At 38.5% G+C, this 16438-nt stretch overlaps 1 protein-coding gene across 1 annotated transcript in view; it reads left to right on the top strand.

Annotated features, from left to right (window-relative positions):
* Nrt (Neurotactin) overlaps positions 1–16438 on the top strand; it is a 51343-nt gene that overhangs the window by 31260 nt on the left and 3645 nt on the right. The window contains exons 3-4 of the mRNA XM_011503639.1: positions 12621–12812; positions 15442–15658. Coding sequence (XP_011501941.1) covers positions 12621–12812; positions 15442–15658 — 409 coding nt within the window. The remainder of the gene's footprint in view (positions 1–12620; positions 12813–15441; positions 15659–16438) is intronic.

Here is a 16438-nt window from a genome sequence, read left to right as displayed (position 1 = left end):
CATGCAATTGTTCACGATGCGCGCGGAAGCAAATCGTTTGTGTAATGCAAATTGGTTTTACTCGTGTATGAACCCGTCAGACATTACGGCATCTATGTATAGCTTCATAGGAGCAAAATTAATCGGCCCGTAGGACGATGATTCGTCTATTATATGGTTTCTTCGTAGGGTGTAATGAAAATATCGAAATTGGCCTGTGATTTCGTACTAGTCTTGTCTTTTAGCGATTTAACGACTGATATCGTGTCGTCGCATAATTTAATTTTTATTACCATAATAACGACAATGACGATAAGAGTACTGTAATTATTTTGCGTGCAGTTCCGTTGTAATTCATTACGCATGCGTACATATAAAATATGTAAAATATTATAATACGCGTGTTTTTGTATTGTGATTTTACGGCTATAGGAACATATATTTTCTCAATTTCAATGAAATTCGCACTGCTTTAACTTAAAATATAATAACATTATCATAATTATCAAACTGAAAACGAATATATTCTATTATGTTGGTTTTGCGAATTGAAGGAGTGAAGGAACTAAAGAGAGCAAGATGGAGAAAGAGAGAGAAGATATTACCAATACGCATTGCTGATAAAGCACGAGACGTTGTTATCAATAGAAAATTAATTTCAGCAATCAAAGCAGCGAGTTATCTGTTGCCATTTCTTGGTAATCTTTCCTTAAATTGCTCAAAATAACGGCTGGTCAGCGTAGGCGTAGAGATTCGTTGAGGCATGGAAATCGACTACAACAATGCCGGGAAAAAAGCGTACGGTACGTGCGATTATTAAAAAGAGATAAATTTGCTCACAATCGACAAGCTACTTATTGTCGTTGTCGCTTTCGTTTGCGCCCCAAAGCGACCTACAATTTTATATTGTTGAAAATGTCGCAAAAACAACACTTTTGGCCTTCTTCTGCACGCGCAATCTATTCTTCGTCAATCTTACGTACCACATATGAAACGCGATGAAGTTTCTCATTTTTAAGCGTTAAGTGGAATGGAACGGAAAGCAATTTGTTCTGCAGATTAAAGCCAATGTGATTCTTCAGGGTCGTGCATATTATTGGAAAGATTATTACTTACTGCTTTCTTCTCAGTCGTGCCGCACTGCCTTTAAATTCATCAAAGCGCGATAACAATTTTTAGTTTCAAGAATAAATGATTCCGCGTGCACTTCAATCATAGATAAAGCGACGAGAAATAAGAGAAATTACGTGCGTAGAAGAAGAAGAAGAAGAAGAAGAAGAAGGATGCTGCTTACAAGGATAAAAGGAGAAAGTCCGTTTGATTTTTCGTTGATTTTATGCAAATAGTAAAATGCGAATTGTACATTGTAGTTTATATGGCTCCGGGTCAAGCAGCAGATTGATCAAGGGCTGATGAATCATTACAAAATTACGTTAAATGTCCGTATTTAAAGTTTCATAATTTATCGAAATGGCATTAGACATTTGACTCCGTAATAATACAAAATTGAACTTTATTTGTTCCTTTTGAATATCAAAATAACATTTTCGATGTACTGCTGGGCTCCCATTGAGTTTACTTATCTCGTTGAAAATCATAGATTCTCCTTTGTAGTAAACGTCAAAACTCGAAAGCAGAATAGCTGGCTCAACTCGATATCGAATGGGGCGAAACTAGGAAACGCGCGGGAGAGACTTGTGTAATAAGCGCTCACTTCGGTACCTCATAAATTCCCCAACATTTCCCAATTTCGAATCTATACCGATGGAGCTTAGGTAGGTAACGGCAGGATCCTTACAAAGAGAAATCATGTCAGTATTTCAAAAACTTGCGTACACAACATCCATAATTTCCCCCGACAGGAGACAACAAAAGTTCCCATAAGGCTACGAAAATAAATTCCCCAATAGCTCAGGCGGAGATTCCTGTCTCGAATAACGAAGTTCGCGTTTGTCCTTTATACGCCTGCCGAAAAAAGAGACTTTAATACGGCCTAGTGTGCGCGTGTGTGCGCGCACGCTCGCTTAAACGTAGGGCGGGAGAGGAAGGGATGGACGCGTTTTGTGATTCTTTAACAGGAGGCAGCTGCTGTTGTCGATGGGGACAAAATGCTCAGAAGTAGGGTGTGTCGTCGTCGTCGTCGTCGTCGTCGCCGCCGTCGTCGCCGTCGTCGCCGTCGTCGTGCTCGTCGTGGTTGTCGTTATCATCATATAGTCATCGTAGCCGTTGTCTTCGTCATCATCGTCGTCATCGTTCTCCCCGTGCCCGGAACAATAGCAGGACGCTCGAAGGTTACAGCTACGAGCTCATCGTTGGGTGCACGCACCATTCACTCTCTCTCTCTCTCTCCCTCTCTCTCTCTCTCTCTCTCTCTGTGTTGCTCGCTCGCTTTCTCCCCTCCTTCTCAACTGGGCGCAGACCCCCCTTATTTCGCTTCCAGTTCTCCGAGTAGCCGATATGGGTGTGTCTTAGGCCTCGTGTACGAATCGCCCGTCTCCCGCGGCGCCTTCGAGTGCGATCGACTTATGCTCATGGATGCGTGAATGCGCGTATCCTGAAACAATGGATGATTGCGCGAGCCCCGAACTCTGGCGCGAGTTTCGATCTCGTGAGAGTTAAGGACCAGGGGGAGACTTTGAGCAGCATTGAGGGAGAGAGTGAGAGAAAGAACACGAGACAACTTTGACCCTATTGCGTAGCTGCGTAGGCATACAAATTTTTATGCCCCGACTGTGGCGAGGCTTCCTCTAGGGGACATAAACTCCTAAATGCAGAAGCAAATTATCCCGGCTACCGATGCTCCTATGCGCACTTTGCTCTTATAACGGTAAATAAAGGAATATTTATTTTTACTGGAAATTCCCGGCTAATATCGCGGCCATTTCTCGGGTATAGCCATGGGAGTCGAATAACACGATAAAATGTACCTCGTCATTGAAGCAAAAATTATTCCAATACCCATAAAGTTTTTTATTATGCGAATCGCCATTTTCGTCGTCCGAATGAATGTCCAAGGCGCTTTCTTCAATCTTAGGCGAGAACAGCGCGTTATCCGACAAGAATTTCGCTCTCGATTAGCGGTCAGGATGGTGTTAGCGTCGCTGTGTGACGTGACGCAAGACTATGCCAGCATTCCACATAAAAAAAGTAATTCAATTTAACACGAGACTTCGTTTCGTGTCACCATCAATAATGTGCCTACGGGAGGATAAAAAATGAAAGAGAAAAGAAAGCAGAGTCTTGCTCTCTTGGCCGTTTCGAAAAATCGATGGAAATTGCCGTACGCAAGCAGAGACGAGGCATAATAACCGGCAACACGCAGACGGAACTGGAGGGCTTCTGCTTCATTTTTCGTTTGTCAAGGAGATAGCGTGAGCGGAGTCGGACCAAGGGCCTCGCGCAGCCATTATAAAATATATCGCCGACCACTTACAATTTAAAATTTGGCCCACCGGAAGCTCACATTTCTTTCGTTTTTAGCGCGCCAAGAGAGCCGGGAGGGAAAGCTCATGAGAGTCGCGACCGAGGAAAATTATGAACTAACGTCTCCGTTCGTCCGTGAATTTTTTCCTCGTTTCTTTTGCTGGAGAGTCGGTATTGCATGGTTGGTAAGCCTTTATGCTCAAGCCTTCTTTTGTTAACCCCTTGACAAAACCCAATGCATTATCGTTGTTGCAGAGATTTTGCATCTGTGGCAGACAGATGTTTCTTTTCATTTTTCCGAAAAATAAAAAAGAAAGAATTAATACGTTAATTTTGTAAGTAATGAAAAATGTGCTTCTACTGTTAAGTATGTTGTTGTAAATTTATTTATCAAAGCCAAAAATATTGTATTTACATAATGAAGAGTTTCATCTCGAATATTATTCAAAATTATACATCAAATATGTATAAAGCGGACATTACGCGAATAAACGAATTATCTTTTAAATGGTAGCAACCCCAAATTCATTACGTGAACTAGTAGTCGTAAAATCATGTTTTTTTTTTTTTTTTAAGTAGAACTACCGGTGAGTGTACAGCCTTTATGTTGATTTTTTTTTTTATGTATTCATTCGTGAATAAGAAAAAAGAAGAAGAAGGAAGGTAGAAAAAAGCGTCACTTTGGACTGTAATAGTCATAGTTGGAAAAATTTTCAAATCCCAACTTTAACATGGTACGCTACGATCAATTTGAAAAAAATTTCTGGCTATTTCATATAGCTTCAGCATATTCATCCTACTTATGAAAAGAAAAAAAGAAAAAGATTATAATAAAAAACATTCTCTTAGCGAGCCAAATCATTGGAAATTAATTTTTAATGGAAAGATTTATCTGTCGCGTGATCTACAAATCATTTCGTTTAATGACATACAATTTTACACGTATGCTTTACGCATGTATACATAGTATCGATGTTTTTTTTTTTTTGTATATTTTTATATTTATCGATATGAAGCAAATAAATGTTACGCTTAAGGATGCATTTGTATTGGCGTTATTTTATTATGATAAACATTTAAAAAGAATATTTTCATTTCTCCAAAAATGAAACGACGCTTGCAAGAAAGTTAAAAACAAGAAAAGAAAAGTTATATCCAATCAACATCGCGATCCGTTTCCAGCAGTACACGTCTGAGTAAATAAATGTATTTAAAGTGCATACGTATGATCTCCTGCAATGGTGCTCTCACGAATTTGCCGGGGGTCCCTTTTTACATAATTCAAGTCGGCAGCTCTTAGTTGCTTGTATCGTGTGTCTGGTTGAGCTTTATGCGCGCGCGATATAAATCGGTCGATACGCGTATATTTTCGGCCAGCGAACGAAAGAGTCGCTAGGGATGGGAATTAATTATAAGAGCTCAGTGTCAGCGGCCTCTGGACGACTCGAAATAATCCCCGAATTCAACGGGAGAGCGCGGTGGGAGGGGGAGGGGGGAGGGCGTGGGGATCGATAGAATCAATCGTGGCGGATATTCCAAAAGAAGATACCGCAACGAGCAACGGGATACTACTAATATTGCGTACCGGAAGCAACACGATGGCGTAACGAGCTTCCACTACGGGCCCTCGCTTCTGCGATTTGCAAACAATGGCCCTACGTGCATTCCGCGATAATAAAAATAAAGGGACCTCGTATTATTGTGCACCATGGAAATGGTCGCAATTCTCTTTGCTGTCTCTTTTTTTCATTCTTCTTTCTTTCTTTCATTCTTTCTTTTTTTTTTTTTTTTTTTTTTTTTTAATTGGCTTTTGCAATTCTTGGCAATTAAATGGACCCTTCTTAGCTCTACCGTCTGTAAATATCACGTTCCCGCCTCCTTTACGGTTATTGGAGGCTCCTACGTGCTTCCTTAATACTTACGATTATTCATTAAACGCAAGGATGTGGCAATTCTTTCTAAAAGTCATTCTGCCTGCCATTATGCTTAATAAGAATGATACGCGCGAAGTTTAGTGCCGCATTCACATAGCATTACAATAGATTTCAGTGCTTGTAGAGCTCTCCATAATCAAACGGAAAACTGGTGCGTTAATTTGTTTTTTTCTCGTTGACCTGAAAATTAGTTCCGTAACCTTCGAGCCCAAAAACCTTAGTCTTGAAAGCCATCGATCACTGTAAGTTCACGCGAATAATCAAAGCTCGCTAAAGACCGATCAGACGCTCGAGTCTCTTTCGACCAAAAATATCTTAAACAATCTTGCGCATCGGTAGACCGGATAATTTGCCTTTCCTGTGCCATCTATCTATGCTTCCGGCGTACGGCACTGACCACCTGCGATCAGGGCCCGAAACGCTGAAAAATGTTAGCCAACAATTAAGCATGTGCATACGTAATACGAAGGTGCTGTAAGTTTGTTGGCGTGTACATTTCGACTCACCGAGGCCGAACGATTTTATTTTTTTAATTAAGTCACAGGTGTGTATTTAACGGCTAGGAACGGCCATTGCTTTCGGTACTTTTTCTCTGCGACATGTTCGCCCGTCAAATATTTACGCAATTTCATTCGCTCTAAGTTTTACATTCCAATTAAACGAAAGTATTGTCATTATGCTTGTGTAAATGGCCTTGATATTGAAGTTATTCATTTCGTTTTTGTTTTTTTTTTATACGACACTTCATTTAGTCCCTTTCTACGACAGTTCGTTCAAACAATTGAAAAATAATCTTAAGCTTAGCGTTTCAATTGGCGCGTAAAGGAGGCAATGATTTAATGTAAGCTTATAAATTTTGGCCATCTCACGGTCATGATCTACAACGATTAAGCATCTCTAATCGAGCCGATAATTAGCTTCTTAGTGCTAATGAAAAATCAATTTTATATTAAAATACAGTTTGTTTCAAATCTTTGCGTAAGCGAACTTTCTTTATTAAAGCCGTACGCGAAAGTCCCGAATGCTGACGTTTTACAAATACTAATTGACAAAATTGACCAATTGACTTTTCCATCTCTTTATTGATGATAGTTAAATAAATAGAGGGAGGAAAAATGAAATAAAAACATTTTTTAAATTAAATGAAAGCGCTTCATAATTTTAGAAAATTAAGTAAAAATTGATGGTGAAAAAGTGAGAAAGGGTGCTTGTATAACTTATGTGCGACGGCAGTGATGTACACACGAGAAAACGAAAAGAAAATTACTTATATCTCGACAACAATCAGCAGACAAATTGCTAGGCCGTGACTCTGTCGATTCATACTTCCATTGCCTCCACCCACACCATACAGCATAACAGCTACTCTCAATGCGATCAATGATGCGTCATAACTTTGTGTACACGTTATACACCTCCCACGTACGTGTGCATGCGCGCAATTGAAAATGTATACGCACATTCATGTGCACGTCGAAGGTCAACGTAAACGAGAAGAATTTTTATTCGTTTTTAGTCGTAGGCAAAGCCACAATTTTCTTTTATTTGTGCAGATAAATTTTCATTTTTCTCTCATACACTTGAAATGCTTTTTGTCTTACGAAAACTCTTGGCATATCGAAAACAAAGAAACATTTTTGGCCGTTAAACGCGAGTTTGCTGGATTTTGCGAAAGCGCGCGTATATCATGAACGAATTCTATTAAAAGCAAAGTAAGAAAACACCCTGAGATAACGCCATGGTATGTTTACTCTGGGAGAAATGCTTTTCAAACTCGTAAAAATTAAGCCGAAACAGTATCAACAGAGTGTTTACTCGGGAAATTATAGAGTATTACGTGGAGATACAGAAACTTCAATTCATTCACTTGAAAAGCCGCTTCCATATTTAATTTCATTTATGATTACTCATTCAAAAACTTTACGATGAATAAATTTGACTTTCCACATAATAAAAAGTTAAGAAATCACGTGAAGTACTATAAGTAATGAATAAAAGATGCCTAACTGTCGGATAAAAAAGATATAATTTTAAAAAATTTACTTCAATATGGTTAAATCTGATATATATATATATATATATATATATATATATATATACAAGCGGGTATGAAAATTATAATCTTTTCTTTAAATTACGACGCATCGATTAAGAACTCCATATTTCCCATTTAGAGTTAAGTATAAATAGTTTCCCTTTTTTTTTTCTTAAAAGAAAGAAAAAAAGAAAAGAAAAAAACCTTAAGCACGCACACATGGAAATTTAACATTCGTTGGAGTAACAGCCATAACGTTGCACTGGTTTTCGCAGACTTGAGGATAACGTTATCCCGGTTATGATCTGATATATTCAAGCGATGCCTAAATACTTTTCTACGTAGCCAATCGTAAAATTTGATGGTTACGATAAAAATGCTCGACAACGTTCGGGTGTGTTGTGTTCTCACATTCGTCGAATGTTATCTCCATTAATATATAAATGAGTTACAAGTGAATAGCTTTTAAAGTAACGAACGACTGCTTGAAAATGTAAGTATTAAAATAATTTCGGATTTTATTTTCAACACAAGTAAACTTAATGGTTCGCCTAGTTTATAGAACTTTATATTATTCTTAATGTACGAGTCGTCCTGAAAAATATTATTTTCTTACCATTTAATTACAGAAACGTTAGTTCACATGTGCCTTTTTACGAATGCAGGTTAATGTACAATTTATAAATTAGGTTTTATTTCTCGTTTTGCTATACTTAGTATAGGATTAATTAAGGAAAATAAGCTCGTACTCTTAATTCATTGTAAAAATGCCTTTATCCATTCATCTATCTAATGATATCACTGACAAATATATTAATAATATGCCTAGTAATTTTAATGAATGCACGTTAAAAAAAAAAAAAAAAAAAAAAAAAAAAAAAAGAAGAAACAATCAAGGATTAAAATAGATAATTCAATTTTCAAAACAACTCGTTAGAATAATGACACTCCTTTTAGGGAGCCTATAAATAATATGTATTCGAATGTGATAGATAGTGTCGTATAATTATCGATCGTACGCTTCATGACGAGCATGTGCGTTCATCCCTCCCATCGAACCCTTATTATTCGCGCAAAGTATCGGTTCGCAGTCGGATGTCCTTATCTAATGCGTAGGTGTCGGCTCCTCACCTCGTAGCCTTGAACCGGCGGGAGCGGTGTTGGCTTCCCAAGCCCGCTAAACACTTGGCTCGCGTTCGATAATCCCGCAGCCTCTTTGAGCTCGAAGGCGAGGAGGCGGAGAAAAAAGGATGAAATAATTTCTGGGTAATCGCCGAGCCCGAGCAGCAAATCCTCGGCTTTAATTCCGCTGGGCCTAGCGCTATTGTACATTGTACGTTGCTTGCATGGTCGAGATAATCGCTCGTGCAAACGATCTCTCCTTTTGGTTTTTTATCTCCTGTCACAGTCCTCTGTCTATCAAGGATAATAAACATGCGCTCTCGCAATAGGGAAGCCAACCAGCGACACGTGAGCGTCGCGAGAACAGCGGCGAATTCAACGGCGGCGTCAGTGGCATCGACGTCGAGGGTTCGTCAGCCTGAATCCAAATATAGAACGAGGCGCTGCTCGCGCCTAGGAGCCACGTGCGCCCGTTACTTCGGCTCCTCCACCTCCTGCTTAAACCTTTCACCGGCGGGGGCGGTGGGGTCAGGCACCGCACATATGCGCGGCCTGCATCCTTCGTAGTACGCATATAGCACGTGCTCTTCTCCCTCGCGGTTTCGACCTCCTCACCGAGTGGAGGAAGCGAGGAGCGCGTATCTTTCCACTTGAGTCGCCGCGAAGGCCGCCACGAGGAATCCAACAGTCATCGAGCTCCTCTTCCTTCCAAGAACTCCTCGATAATCACTTTGGCTTCCTCCATTCTTCATTTTATTTTTCTCCTCGGCCTCCCTTCTCGATCTCCCCCCTTTCTTCCTCTTCTCTCATCGTTTTTTCTCGCTTCGTAAATCCGGGCGTGCGCATCGAGCGAGAGAGAAAAGGTCGACAGCGCGGTTTCTCGTATTTACAGAGTATCCATTCATTCGACGAGGCGCGAGAGACTGAAATAAAAAGAGAGAAAAAGAAACAAAGAAAGAAAAAAAAAGGAAAAGAAAAGAAAGGAAAAAAAAAAGAAAAAAGAAAAAATATAAAATACAAAAAATATTAAAATATAAAAATGAAATAAAATAAAACGCGTTATCGAGTAGGTGCACGTACTATAATCTCTAAGGCTTTTGTAGTATAGCGATTGACAAGATTTTTAGTCCGTGTAAGTGTTGCCCGCTGCGCTAAATCCTTTCGAGTAACTCGTGCGCGTCTCTTATTCAGGATTACCAAGAGCGATAATTCAATTATATAAAAGGGCGCGGCGAAGGGAGAGGTGGGGGGAGGGGAGGGGGGAGGGGTACGCTAAAGGAAGCAATTTGCAAAAAAAAAATCGTCTCGTGAATGTCGGTCAGTCTCTGTACGTACGTACATACTCGCCACTGACCGACACCGAGCTAACTCGAGCGTAAAAAACGACAGCAACGACGATGATGACGATGACGACGATGACAAAAACGAGAACGACAACGACAACGACAACGACTACGACATCCTTCGACTTCCTACCAAGCGGATGTTCGTGAAACGAGGAAAGGTCAGTATCATCGCTCCACGTGGGCCGCCGAGTAATAAGTAAAAGAATGGAGAAAGGGTTTTGCGCAAGAAGGGCGAGACAAAGCGACGTTACCACCATCGCGTCGTCCCTTATCTCGACGAAGACGGCGCGAGCGTGCCAACGTTCGTAAATCGAACGCGTGGGAGCGATCTCGCGCGAGCCCGACATAGTGGAAATTCAAATTCAAAGCCGACGGACAAACAAAGGATCGCACTCCACGTACGAGCAATCGCAAAATTATGACAGGCGCGATTGTCCGACGGTGGTGTATGTATGTGGGTGGGGGAGGGGGCGACGCGCCCTGAGACTTGTTGAATTTTTGCCAAAGAGGCGTCGGCCGCTCGAGATGATCCGACGATTTTTTCGGCCCTCGATTCCGAAAATAACGCACGCTACATGCACGACGCCTGCACTTGAAAAGTCTCGACGGTCAGGGATAATGTACCCATATAGGCAGACGTGAACTCGCTGGCAAACTCGCGACGCCAGACTCTTCGGACGTGCTGCAACGTCTCGGTCGTATTTTCATTGGAGCCGTCGTGTAACCACGGCGTGCGTGCATCTTAGCTTTGAGCGTCCACGGTCTGTGCGCACGCCGAGTTCGCCGACTTCTCGGGAGATTTAAATCTTACCAGTGAAATAGTGAAGCTATTCGCGGTAACGTCCCTGTGTTATTTCATAAATTTGCCATTGATATTTAAAAAGCCGGTGCTTTTTTGCCATTATGAGAGAGAATCCCCCCGGCCTTTTCAAACCTGTTGCTTAGAGGTGGTATGTTAGGTGCGAAGGTGAGGAGGATTCTTTTAAGGCATAGAAAACAATTCAGTTGCTTGGAAAAAATTATGCGTCGTAAAAGAACGATATTCTTATAATCTTTTCTCCTCGATTCTTTATCCTTCCCTAAGCCCATAATACGAACATGTTCTTTTATTTATTTATTTATTGGTTTTGTTATGCTACGCGCTTCTTCGTGTAGTAAATAATTTTACAACGGAATTAATATTGTAAAAAATTTTTATATATAATTTGATAGTTATAGTAGCTAAGTGAGACTTGGCATAGTATCAGCATTGCTTTAGAGTAAATAATTATTAGCTATTCGGCTGATGATAATTAAATATATAATTATTTTTTAAATTTATTTCATCATAAATGTTCCAAATGAATATTGAAAATAAATAGATTAATATTGGCAGAATAGTATGTTCAACTTTATTTATAATTTTCTTTTAACAAAAATTCAACTGTATTAGCCTATTTCACTTATCATCTATTATTAATCTCCATTAAAATTTAATTTTACTTATATTGATTTGACTTTCTCTTGGAGTAGCAGCAAATCAAAAGTACATGCGGTTAAGTACATTTAAGCGCACGAGGCACCATTACATTAGTAAACGTGCATGTGCTAGTTAAATTTTTTTTTTCACGTGAATATTTATTCGAATTACTAATGCATTAGTATACGAAGCTATAAAATTTCCCATTTGTGCTCTTTACTTAGTTATGAAATATTATTAATAGCCTCGTGTAATTAGTATTAATTTTAATTAATAATAATAGTTCGTCGAATTTTTGTCTATCTTAATCTTTAATTTTTAAAAGCATCAATACATTCATTTCAATCTAATAATTATCAAATTTGATAAATTGCCATTACCAATCGTACGAGTATTTTGATCATTTCATTTAGATAGATATTCAACGGTAAATTTTCACACAAAGTTTCGCACGCAAAATTTGTTACATTTCAGAATAATATTAATGAAAAATTATAAACACTCGTTATTTTATGGAAAATAGGCAGAATTAATACGAAATTAATAACGATGGTGTAGAATATCGTGGCTAAAGATAGCCATTTAACCTCAATTATCAAATTTAATTCAAAAACTTTACACCACAAGTGTATTTGAAAATCATATTGATTTAACATGTAAAAATACTTTAGAATGGATTATAAGTTTATTCAAGATATTTATTATTCTTTCATTTTTTACAATATTAGATGTATTTTTAATTACCAAATACATTAATACTATGTTATTCTAAATTTATAGTTAAACAATCTTGTTTGTCATGAGTAATAATTTAAAAAATCGAAGAATTTATAAGATTTTGCCTTGAATACACTTAAATAAACTAGAAAGATATGGAAGAAATAGTGGATGCGGAAACGAAGTAAATATTAGTATTTAGTATCAATTATATTTTGCGCTCTATAGGTGCACAAGTTATATAATAATAAGGCTTGTTAAAAAAATTAATTTATTACACGTATATACATAAATGTTTAGGGAAAATTTAAAAGTAACCATATATAGTTGAGTGTTTAAATTTTCATAAATTAAATCAGAGAGTTTATTAGGCGTACAATTTATTTGTATTTTAAATATAAACGTTATTTCTCTCTCTCTCTCTCTCTCTCTCTCCCGCTTTCTCGATAATAGAGAAAGCAAAGGAAAATCGAAGAAATTTAATCAAAAAGCCGAGAAATAACGGAAGAAATAAATTTGACTGGTTCTCTTCGTTCCCTCGACTCACCCCGAGTTCAAGCTTGCGTAAAGAATTTTAACGCTCGTCCTCTAAATTGTGGTTTCAGGAAGAGGATACGAAGCCCGCGGAAGCTGGCGACGGCGAGGCTCCAACCAAGGATGGCGAGATGGCACCCACTGATAAGGCAGGCGGCGGCGGCGGCACCCCCGTCAAGGAGACCAAGGAAAAGGAAGGGCGCAAGGGGATCCTTGAAGCCATCCGCCTACCATTGTCCTCCGTTTTCTCAAGGAAGAAGAAGGTAATAGTTCTATTTTCTTCTCGAGGCAACCGTACGCTCCTTAAGGCATAATTTCAGGAGGAATCGGTTCCATATGACTGTTAGAAGGGCGATTCCTTAATTATTATAATTTATATCGTTATTTAAATAATAAAGCCTGCTAAATTTTAGAGTTTTTTTTTTATCAATTTATCTTTTAGAATTTTCCATGAAACTTTAATTTTTGTTTGATAAAGAGGTATGGACTACGTTGCGTTGGAAGGATTTTGCTTAGAGTGAAAGCTTAGACTTTTAAAGATTCATTTAATTCAATCGCAGTTTCACTCGACACATTTATTATTAATAATGACATTAATATTAACTATAAATTTATGTTTGACTATGAAAGGAAAATGCCGAGTGGTACTGTCAATATTTACACGAGTTTGTAATAATTATATGGTTTACATACTTTGTACTTTAAATAATGTGTGTTTATCTGTAAATAACTGTAAAATGCGTCTAAATAGTCCGACTAATTTTAGTAGGAAATAAAGATAATTTCACTACACATCGTACTTGACATCAAACGAAAAAGTGCCTGATAAAAGTATAGAGTAGCTAACGGAAAATAAAAGTCCTTAAGCGCAAGTGCATATAAATCTAAATATTGCCCATAAAAGATTTTATTAGTTTTGTAATTATGTTTGGGAAGACAGTTATGTGTAACTGCTATAATCAAAGGAATTTATGATTTGAATATAAATATAACTTGATTTAGACGGGAGTAGCTTGTAAAAATGTTTGCTTATTAAGCTAAGTAAAAATAATTGGGATTACTAGCAAAAAAAAAAAAAAGAAAAAAAAAGGAAATAATTGCCGAATTTATCAAGACTTATAAATTTATGCGCGGCATTGATTTCATAAATTCTAATAACAAAAATGAGAAACACGCCACAATTAGAATAATAGCAAATATCAAACTTATGTATTCATTCGGTCTCTCTCTCTCTCTCTCTCTCTCTATTTCTTTAATAATTTTGTCCAGCACAAAGAAGTATTATTGTAGGTAGAAAAACTGTATTTGAGCCACGTTTCTATAAGCTGAACGGGGAGCGAAATTTCACAGTACAGAAACACAAGAGCGCCATTCAACGCGTGCTTTATCAAACGAGCGCCTCCTTCGCCTGACTATCCTGATACAAAAAGGATAATCAAAGTGGGCCTCGACACGAAACTCCGTCGTAATAAAGTAGACAGCATTAGGAGGCGGGTAGGTGGTTAGACGGGAAAGTAAAATGAAAAAGAGGAGAAACAGTAGCTCCCGCCCTCCCGCGTTCGAAGCCATATACGATGACCTCTCGGGCACGTATATATCCTCCGCCTCCTTTATTTTTTCTTCGTCGCCTTCCCTCCCCCTCCACATTCCCCGATCTCACGCGTTCACTAGCTTATCCGTAGTTTCTCTTTGTCGTTAGTTTGCGTGCGATACGGCACACACATCGAGCCCTTGTGTAATTTTCGTGCCTCCCTCGGTGGTGGGATTGGGCTGGGGGTGGCGGGGCGGTACGGGGTTGGTGCTTTTCTGCACAGGTGTGGATTTCACAGCTGTGTAAACCGGCGACGCCGCTCCGATCGTCGCGCCAGTCCCTAGACGTCGTTCAAACGACCAGGTCGTTTATTTCGCTATTCCTCGCCGAGTACCTTTTTGCATACGGGGATGCTTCTGCACTTTAAAGCTTTTATTCGATAAGTTTTGCATTTGTCGAGCTTCGGTTATAGACGTTAGAAGAGAGTTTCCGCTTTGGGAAGAAAAGGTTGTTAAAATAGTGCGACATTGTTTTGACGTAATTGCAATTATAACGTTAATACGAGCATTACATAGGTTATTACAATATTTCAAAACCTGTGTAGTTTTGATTTTTAACTTTACGAAGTTTGTTCTGGTAATAGTGATTTTTATTGTACACAGTGTGCATTGTAATATGACAATTTCCTTTTTTATCGAAGCAGGAAATTTCGGAGTTTTTAATAATGAAATATTTGTTATCGATCTGTTTCTTTAATGTCCATTAATTTCAATAAAATGTCGATGTCTATAAAAGGTTCCTTCAATCAAATGCTGTACAAGTCAAATAGAATAAAATGTGTCTGCGGCTTTAAATAACATTTTCATTTAAAGCCCCTTTCATATTCAATTTAATAAAGTCAATAAGTCCCTAGTAATATGATAAAAATAGAAAAAGGATGAGTTGACGAGTTTATATCGGTAACTTCATCGGCTGAGATTTAATCTTCGAGGTTCAATATTTTTCACTACCGCGCGCTGTACTCCTTATTGTCTTTATAATATTTAAAGCTTTATCATCATGTCATACAAGCGAAGTCGATATTTTAATATTCGATTTTGTTCCTATACGTGAATTTATTAATTAAGGTGCATCCCATTGACATCTATATCGTTTTTTAAAAGTATATAAATCTACATTTAAGATTTTTTAAATCGAATCTGCCTTGTACGATTATTTCAAAAGTAAAGGGCCCCCAATCCCTTTACAATCCCACCATTTGTACCCAATGTTTGCGTACGAATGATTGTTTTAACGGAAAGAGAGAAATAGAGAGAAATACGTGTAAGTATTAACAGGTGGATTCTGTTGATAATGTGCAGGAGTCTGATACTGATTTGGGAACGACCGGCACCGCGGGTCTTGCAAGCGTCGAAACGCTGGACGACGGCACGCAGGTGAACAATAATGCCGGTGCCGGAGGCGATGACGGCATGGAAACTGTACGTCTAGATGTCGAGGCCGCGGACGGGGTGCTCACCAAGCCTCATCCGTTGATCGTATGTCTCACCGCCGCCAGGAGGAACGTCGTCGTCAGCGGTAAGCCTCTTCTACTTGGAGTACTTCTGATTTATTATCTGCCCTCTTTTCCCCCACCCGTCTCTATTCAATACCGTACTAAGTGTGTGTCGGGATCATTTTTCTTGATTTGAAATTATTCGTATCTTTGAAAGGACCGATCGATACGGGTACGCAATCTGCACATTTGTGCAATCTAGAAAACATCTGTAATTACGGGTAATTGCTTTTGACATTTCAATTCAAACATCGACTTTCCCTCTGTGCTTCCATTATATCAGCAATAATTGTTATTTTACAATTTTACAATTGTTATTTTTACTTCGCGTACGAAATTACCCGGGAATGATGATTACCGGGGCGTCCAGAGACGATATCATTTTAAAGTCCATAGCAAGCGGCTACATTATCATATAACTTCCGTGACTCGCCCTTTCACGAATCTTATAATGTTTTGTGAATCATTTCAAACAAAGGATATAATTTTGTCAAGATATATTTCTTATTGAGCCTAACCTGTTCGGATAAAAAGAGACGAAATGTTAATGAAAGGAAGATCGTTTATAGTACTTACTATTTACGTATATATATATATATATATATATATATGTTGTGTGCATATATTCTCGCACGCGTGCGCTCACGTAAAATTTATACAACGATTGTAAATAATAGTTTTATAAAGAGAACAAACAATGACAAATAATACACATTATCAAGACTCGGTCACATAAGAACCAGTTATTCCTTAATTTTCGTTTAATTCCTACGCGATTCAATCGCCAACATAATAATAGGCAT

This window comes from Ceratosolen solmsi, unplaced genomic scaffold, assembly GCF_000503995.2.
Source record: "Ceratosolen solmsi marchali unplaced genomic scaffold, CerSol_1.0 scaffold8, whole genome shotgun sequence".
In the NCBI taxonomy this organism is placed as follows: domain Eukaryota; kingdom Metazoa; phylum Arthropoda; class Insecta; order Hymenoptera; family Agaonidae; genus Ceratosolen; species Ceratosolen solmsi.
This window is presented reverse-complemented; position numbering and strand designations above follow the sequence as displayed.